The following is an 8,476-nucleotide window of genomic DNA, read 5'->3' as shown; positions in this document are numbered from 1 at the left end:
GCTGCATAACATATTCAAGTTGAACTCCAGACACAATGTAGAAGAGTTTCAACTCACACCATCCAGCACAAACTCAGTAAAAGGAGACCAAGAAGAACTCTGCTGCTGAGAAAGAGACAAGGAAGCCTGGCTGGAGTTCCCCAAAACACAACGGAAACAAGCCGAAATCCATCTGGGGGGATGTTCTGTGGACAGATGAGACCATTAAAGCAACATCATTCTGCTGTTTATGTTCTGAGATATTAACAGGGGATAAAGAAAGTGTGGTATTTTTTGCAAGGCAGTATAGTGTGGAGTTATTCCATTTTCCTGACAATTTCTGAATGAAAAAATTTTCTGTAATTTTAAAAGTGAAATATGGTATTTAGTTAGACCAAATACTTTTGTCAATATGTATATACACATACAAACACTAACAACAGTTATCATGGGAAAGGTGCTTTATTTCTATAAACATATACCATCTCCAGAACATACTTCATGTGACCATTTATTACAAAAACATCCATATAAAACTATACGCATGTGTTTAATATTATGGATGGCTGTACAACAGCTATTATATAAAGCAAAAAGTAAATATCTTGGAACAACAGAAATGTTACAATCACTTCATCTTTCAGAAAAACCCGAACTTCAAATTCCTGTACAAATAAGATAGCTGGAAATAAGTTGCCAAACTTTAGTGTTGTGAAGATATATGCAATAAACTTTCACGGTCCAGCAGGGTAACCAGCCTTATTTTATATCAGGTAAAGGCCACACAATGTAGTTCAAATAGCCATTCGTTTATCACGCAGATAGCAGATAAAAGTCACTTTCTTAACTTTTCCAGGTAGAACCTGACAGTTTGGCACAGTAATAAGTATGGAGTGTTTTTCCTTGGACAACATTTGGCAAAGATAACAGTGAACTAATCAAGTAGTTTTGCATTACTAAAATAACTTAAAATCTAAAAAGGAAGATATCTTTCTAATCACATTGTATAAAAAAAAAAAAAAGAAGCAAAGAACGCAACATCAGTTGTCCGGACTTATTTCTTTACGGTTCAAGTTCAATGTTAACCTATATATGCTTAGTCTGATAAAGTGCATTTGTACATGTCTTTATGTTTTGAGAGATATTGTATCTAGATTATATTAATGGCCTCAGTGGGATTTTTGTTAAAGCCTACAATTGAATCGCTTACACACACTGCAACATAAAGTTAACCCTTTTCATTAAAGAAGCTTTTACAGAGACACTGTGTTAAGATATGCAATAAGCGTATGACTCACTATGATGGCAAATAGAGGGTAGGCTTTGTTGAGAAGATGACTTATAAAACATTCAGCTTGGTAGTGTTCGAAAGTGCTTAAATATGGCAACTAGAAAAAGACTAAAACTAAATACGAAAACAAATAAAAAACAAAACAAACAGAAACTAGGTAAATTATCAATCATCTCCATTATTGGAATCCAAAACCATGTTAAATTACTTAAAACTTCCAAGTCCACCCAAATACATGTTAATACCTCTATTAAGCCATTAAATGTATTCTTTTGCCCTGATAAAAAAAATAGTAAAATTCATAGATCATAACTAACTTGTGTAAACAAATTCTTACAAAAAATAACAGTATACATAATTGAGTGCAATCCCCCCCCCCCCCCAAAAAAACCAGCTAGATAGGTGGAGATTGGTTTCTTTACATGATTAACAAGGATGGGGACACAAGCAAAGAAGTTTGGCGTTACCATGTGTTCATACCTGAAAGCAGCTTTTAAATGGACACAGTATACCTGCCCAAAGACACATACAATTTTTTTGATTTTAAGACAAGACAGACAAAGGCCCCCTCCATCATAACAGTTCTGCACGTAGGGGTAGAAATATAAACTCCCTATCAGCAGTGGCTTCGTTTAAGAGGTTGTTTTTTTTAGTTTTTTTAAGAGTTGGATTGTTTGATCTGTATATTTGGCTTGATTATTCTTTTCAAGAGTTTGATTATATAACCCCTGGTTTCAAATATTTCATAGTTTCAATATATAAAAATTGACAGCAGCATTAATAATGTAGAAATATAATTAGATTACACCAACTACATCAGAATAAACCTAGCTTGTGGAAACAAACTGAGGATCCACATTAAAAACCAAATGAACCCCAAAAAAACAAACAAACAAAAAAAAACAAAAAACAAACAAACAAACAAACAAACCCTGAACTCAAATCCTGAGGCTTTCTTCCTGACTACTTTCTTCCACCCACTCACCTACACATTAAAGACTTTGGTGGTGGCTGTAGTGGGTATCGTGGCCGTGTCCAGTGTGGACGCGGCAGATGGACGCTCCCTCCTGACGTATCTTGGCTTCCTCACTTTAGATTAAAATAATAAAAATAACCCCATCATAATGGTAAAAACATCAAATGTAGATCATTTTCTTGTGAATGTAAGCCCTTTGTTTGTCTATTGTTACATTAGAGTAGAATAACTTATGACATAAGTGACTGTCAGAATTTTAACGGCTTGATATAATGTTAACTGTTCCACAAGCCTACAAGGGTGAAGGGGGCATAACTCTTACCTGAAGATGATGAAGATGAAGGTATCATGACCGCCTATAAAAAATAAAAATAAAAATCATTGTAGAATTCATGAATGTGTTTAACCATGATCCTATACTGAGTAGTGAGTAACTAAGAAACACTGCCTCCCTTATAGAGGTATATTACTCAGGTTTGTAATGCTTCACCCAATTAGTAGTTCAACGCACAACAAACAACTTACTGTCTCACTTGGCTGGAATATGAAAGCTGAAAACACAAAGAAAATGTCTTTACATTAAAAATACATTGATCAATTATATTACTGAAGCATACGACTAAATAACAATGTTTTTTTTGTCCTGTGCATTCTGATAAGATGGGGAAAGTTGTCTCAGAGAACAGATGTGATAACAGAAGTTAGGTTTTACGGGCAGCCATCTTACCCTTGTTGCGGCGGTAGAAGACACGCGGCAGGCGGTTGGAGCGTTTGAGGTAGAAGAAGGAGGCGACGGAGAGAATGAGGAACAGGCTGATCAACAGAGTTCCTAGAAGGAGAGAGGCTGCCACGCCGGGTCCTCCTGTTTGGACACACATCGGACACCAGCAAAGCAACGTTACAATAACACCGTATTGTACTTTGAAGAAAAAGAGTGACAATCTTTTCAATATGACATGATGAGGTTTCTCCTAATAATAATAATTCCTAAGTATCTATACAATGTCTATGTCCGGTTTTATTAATAATTAGCACAACATTTTACATCACACACACACACACACATACACATACACATACACACACACACACACACACACTCACACACACACACTCACTCTCTTACCAATCTTAGGAACGACAGTAGTTACTGTTGTACGATTTTTTCGTTCCACAGTGTAGTCTAGTGAGAGTACAAAACAAGACAACACAAAAACATAACGTTATATGCAATTTTCTATCTGGCCAAATGCATTTGATGACACTAAATGTACATTGCTTACTGTAACTGCAGGCTGTTAAATTTCCTAAATCCACAGCCGCTGGGTCACAATATATGCAAACTGTATTGGTGTTCTCAAGGACACTCAGATAGCACCCTAAAAAAAGAGGCGTCAAAAGATAAATGGAATTGTTATAAATAAAATCTACATTTTGTCACGATTTGGTACCAGTGCTCTTCCAAAATGTTCACAGTCCATTCAGATAGGAATAGTCTCATGTGTGTGACCCAAGTTACTGTAACTGACTTTACAGAGTAATACAATAAGTGTAGTTTAAAATCACTAAAAATGTAGCTCTGCAGCATCTTGGCAGCATTCTTGGGCCCAAGAACCAAATCACAGCCATGCTTGTATATAGCATAGCAGTTCCCCCCACTCATATGACATTTCTTAATTATAAAGCACCTTTACTAATGGCATACAGGGGAAGTTGTGATAATTTGACAATACACACCCAAAAATCACTCAAAAGACTTACCTCCCTGTAATTAAAAATCATAGCTATAAAACTCACTTTACAGATACGTTTTCTAATTTGTCATTTAGCTGATCACATTGCCTAAACCCATCAGTGACACCCCTATAGAACTCAGATGAATACTGTTATTTATGCATAACTGATTCATTTACGGAAGGCCAAATCTGAAACGTTTTTTTAGTGTTTCATAGAGGGATTTGATCTTCAATTCACCTGGTTCACAATGAGTGTCATTTGAACAGGAACTGTTCACTCTTTGTTTCTCTCCACAGCACTCAACTGAGTTCTGGCGCAGGGCCTGTGGACATAAAGGAAATGCACACATTTATAATACTAAGAAGTAATAATAATAAATATAGCTGCGGGCAGCGATACACAGGGTCCAGTTTAGTCGTGTTCGGTACAATTCTCTGAATTTCCGCAATGCCGTGATCAGCCTTTAAGTGCCTTTACATTTAACGTTTTTGAAAGAAATTGTGTCTGAATAAACACATATAGACACGTTATTTTATATGAATTTTTCACGTGTTTTTCCACAAGTATTTCTCATGCTCGTGTGTTTGACCAATCGCCGTGCACTTATGTCACTGGATGGTCCTCTTGTGTTGTTGAGTTCAAACGTCACCTCAAGAACGTGTTTTAACAATCACGATCGTTCCCGAATCATGCAGTGCGGACGCAAAAGAAAGGGGTCGGTTCCCGCAGAGGTTCTTGGAACACGCTGCGGTGAAGAAGACAACTTCGGAGACAGTTTATAGTTTCCCGGGTTCGGTAAATGTAGATCGATATGGATCGTATTGATCGTACTCGAACGACAGCGAGAGTCCGGCGAGACCCCGAGCAGGTGTCGGCGCACTGTCGTGTTTTCAGATACTTTCAGCTCGGAGATTGAAAAACCAAAGTCCGAGCAATAACAACAGGAACAACAACGTCGAATGAGCAGCCTGGGACAAGTGGAAAAACAATTCCATACCTTAGTTACGGGTGTCTCAGGTCTGATTAGAATCACAGTCGCAGCCAAAAACACCAGGAATGACAGCGCCATGGTCGAACCTTTTATAAGATAAAAGACGATTGAAATGAGACGGGAGGATAAATCACCGACATTTCGACAGTAGCTGAACGCAGCAGTCTACCTCTACCCCAGCACCTGTCAGTGTCGTCGCGGCTGCAGCAGAAATGCAGCTAGCCCAGCTCAGACTCGCTTCTGACTTAAACACAAGTCGTTGTCCAAACCTCACGACATATATGGAACATACTGGCGAGGTTGATTTACTACGTATGCGAAAGTTAAATGTACATGTAGAACGCCAGCGGTACGACAGGTAGGCCTCGGGGAGCACAACACACTCACCAGCAAAACACAACCCGGTCGACTGCACAGGAAGGAGAAACGGGAGCGTTTCCGTTCGGTTTTTCAAAGTAAACGGCGCCCACGCCATTTAAACCTTTTTTTTTTTTTTTTTTCGGAGCACGTCGGTGTTTGCATTTACAGCAGCAGTTTCATATCTCAACACTAATACCAGGGGCGTCGACATGAGAAGGCGAAGCCCTCCCACACGTTTGCATTGTGCGCGCAATGAGATTGAAGCTATGGAATCGACGCGGGGGGGGGGGGGGGCGGAGCTCCGCCTGCAGGATAAGTGGCTTGCTATGACTCCTTCGCACCACGGGGTGGCGCCGCGCTCCCCCGAAGCTTTGCTTCCGGCACAAACCGGGAAAAAAGGCTCCGCTAAATCATAACAAACATGTTGATAGGTCTCCGCAGAAGAGCGAGCTCTCGGGGTGGACGTTGAATAATTGGGAGGAAGGATTCGGGTTTATTTATTTATTTATTTTTCTTCCAAAAAAACCCCATTTCGCACAGAATTCTGTCGCTCAAAAACAATTTGGAAGAGGCGGGAGACTCGATGGGTCACGTGGCGTCGTTCCCTTTGGAGGAGATGCCGTCGGAGTGAAGGTGAATCAATGAGAATGTCCAAAAAAAAACCCCATATTTCACTGCTTGCACCGGGGCGGCCCTGCTTCCGTGACCTTTAAAAAAAAAAAAAAAAGGTTCCAGATGTTCCAGCCACGGGGGGGCGTCGCGGTTCTCGGTTCGTGGCTCAATTGTGACGCTCGCTAACGTGGGTGCTTATTTGAATTCAAACAGGGGTCTTGCCGCCATGAATCCAAACGTGTGGAACATCAAGGAGATCCTGAGCATGCCACACGGGAGCAGGTGGAACCCTGGAGGCGATTCAACGTAAAACCTAGCGAAAGCTGACATGCGACACCCTTAAAAAGTCTTGAGCGCATAGCCGAAGGCTCGAGAGCCACTGGATCGCCGTAAAAGTTGTATTTGTGTTATTTGTTAAAAGGTCCTGTTTTGAATTCAGCAGGTCCTCGGTTCAGCCTTGACGTCTGATTTTTGTCTATCAAAATATTTCTTTTTTTGGGGGAAATGTGTCCAAGTTCCTCTGCATCAGAGTCAACACTTCTGATGTCCTAAAACCCCAAACCTACCGTTCAATACTTGAGACACGATTTGTGTCTCAAATGGGTTTTAAAAAGGCTCAATCTAAAAAGGCATTCATTTTAACTCTTTGATACCTTGCGTTTGTCTTCCAGCATTTACATAGAGTGAAATATGTTGTGCTTTGATTATTGATTGTACTTTTATTTCTATATATTTTGATTGACTTAAAGCAAAGCAAAGCAGACCATCAATACGGCTACCAGCGGCCACTCAAGTTTAACGGATTCACAGTTTGCGTTTGGGTCCCAATTTTGGCCTGAGAACTCCCAGAGCGTCTCTCAGGAGATGAGCTTTCCCGCCCGAGCATCTCAGCAAAGCTCCCAAGAGGTACTGCGTGTAAACATCTATGTTATGTGATATTATCTACGTCCATAACCACCGCATCGTCACTGGTTCACCATCATTGTATGCTATTTGTTTGATATTATTTATATATACATATTAAATTGCGTCATTTGTTCAACAATAGATGCTTAAATTCAATGTACAATACTGAATGTAAAAGGTTCGCACTGACCATTTAACCCGTTGACATTGTTTAGGGAAGTGAGCAAAAGATTTCAAGTAACTACCACACCAAGCCTTTCCTGATTGGCGGTGAAAGGACGAACAGTTCGCTGAAGGTTATGGGTGTACTCGACAAGTTTGAAGAAGACAAGAAAAAGGCGAAAGAAAAAAGTGACAGGTTACCATTTTGTTTTTGAAAACGGACATTTTAATTGTATACTCGTGAACAGAGACTCACCATGACTTGTTTGCTTTGACAGTGATGCATTAGCAAAGGAATTCTTACATTTTCGAGAAACACTCAGTAGTGTAAGTGAAGTTATTGCATTCATTGGCCTGGGTTCTCTATCACATTGCTCCAATTATTATTTTTTTTATAATTGTTTAAGGAGTGTTGAATGTTTAAGGAAGATAGCTTTTCTGTCTTCCAGATTCAACAGTTGATTGTTGGCACTGATAAAAACACTTCTGTGTGCAAAACAATCTTGGAGGGATTTGACAATTTTGCAACATGTAAGTTCACTTTAACAAAATATAAAATCTTTTGACAACACATCTCCTGTAGATGGTGCTCTAAAGTCAGTGATATTTGTTTCCATTAATTTGCAATGTCTATGCGTGATATTAACATTAATATCAAGAGGTGAACCATGTTTTTATCCTTTTATTCTTGTATCACAGTGCAGAAAAGTATTTCCAGTATTCGGGATGAGCTTGCACAGCAGTTTGAGTTAACGCTGAAAGAAGTGCGCTCTCAGAAGCAGATGCTGACAAAAATTGAGGAAAATTTACTTGAGGTGCGCAGCATCTTAATTACAAAATTGTCCCTGTGTGTTTTCAATGACTTGGTCTGATTCATGCTGATAACATATGTTCTAGAATCGATTGGCCAACACTGCACTTGGCTCCCACGTTCAAGACTTACAGAATAATCTGGCAGCTCTGAGGCAGGAACAGGAAAGAGAACGAGTTATGCTTGAAGAGGCCCGAAACCTACTTGACACCTTAGCCTGTCATCAATCAGCCAAACGCAGATCCGGGGAAGTAGCAGACAGTGCCATCCAGACCTCGCCAGGACTGGTGCAGCCATTTTCTAATGCCCTGCAAAGCAGCTGCCCTGAAGGCGAACCGCTTCCGCAGTGCCAGATTGAATGCACTCAGCCCAATGGGCCCTCACAGGAGCCCCGGGGCCAGTCCAACGCAGAACCAAGCAAATCTGCTCTGAGAGGCCACAGTAGGAGAAGACGAAGACCACTGATGCCGCCGCAGAGAAGTAAGGCTGCCATCTGCAATGAAAACAGGCGCCCTTCTGCTAATTGCTTAAAAACAAATCCTTCGTCACCTCTAAGGGAGCTTAATCCAAACACTCCAACCAAGCCTAAAATAGATTCTGTGATACAGAGTCCCAGACATAAATCCAAAGGCAGAGGATCTTTCAAAGCAC

General features: G+C 40.2%; 1 protein-coding gene across 3 annotated transcripts; it reads right to left on the bottom strand.

Annotated features, from left to right (window-relative positions):
• Positions 1-442: 442 nt before the first annotated feature.
• cUnh1orf159 (chromosome Un C1orf159 homolog) lies at positions 443-5,506 on the bottom strand. Of its 3 annotated transcripts, none has more exons than XM_080000864.1 (9): positions 5,362-5,506; positions 4,981-5,060; positions 4,221-4,305; positions 3,530-3,625; positions 3,373-3,429; positions 2,974-3,108; positions 2,772-2,797; positions 2,569-2,602; positions 443-2,359 (listed from the first exon to the last, which is right to left on the bottom strand). In XM_080000864.1, exons 1-9 carry the CDS (start codon positions 5,447-5,449, stop codon positions 2,256-2,258), a joined length of 705 nt encoding a protein of 234 aa, XP_079856990.1. In that variant the 5' UTR covers positions 5,450-5,506; the 3' UTR covers positions 443-2,255. The 3 variants fall into 3 exon arrangements, with proteins under 3 accessions (XP_079856990.1, XP_079856991.1, XP_079856992.1); XM_080000865.1 differs by lacking the exon at positions 5,362-5,506 and adding an exon at positions 5,158-5,279; XM_080000866.1 differs by lacking the exon at positions 3,530-3,625.
• Positions 5,507-8,476: the final 2,970 nt, after the last annotated feature.

The sequence above is a fragment of the Zeus faber genome (assembly GCF_960531495.2).
Source record: "Zeus faber genome assembly, chromosome: 5".
Lineage (NCBI taxonomy): Eukaryota > Metazoa > Chordata > Actinopteri > Zeiformes > Zeidae > Zeus > Zeus faber.
The sequence above is the reverse complement of the archived record's forward strand: the minus strand, read 5'-3'. Positions and strand labels throughout refer to the sequence as shown.

Coding starts and splice junctions, on each gene's coding strand:
- cUnh1orf159 (XM_080000864.1), bottom strand. CDS start 5,449: ATGGCGTGGGCGCCGTTTACTTTGAAAAACCGAACGGAAACGCTCCCG. Junction 4,306..4,980: donor CTGAGACACCCGTAACTAAG/GTATGGAATTGT, acceptor TTATGTCCACAG/GCCCTGCGCCAGAACTCAGT. Junction 2,798..2,973: donor CTTCTACCGCCGCAACAAGG/GTAAGATGGCTG, acceptor TTGTGTTTTCAG/CTTTCATATTCCAGCCAAGT.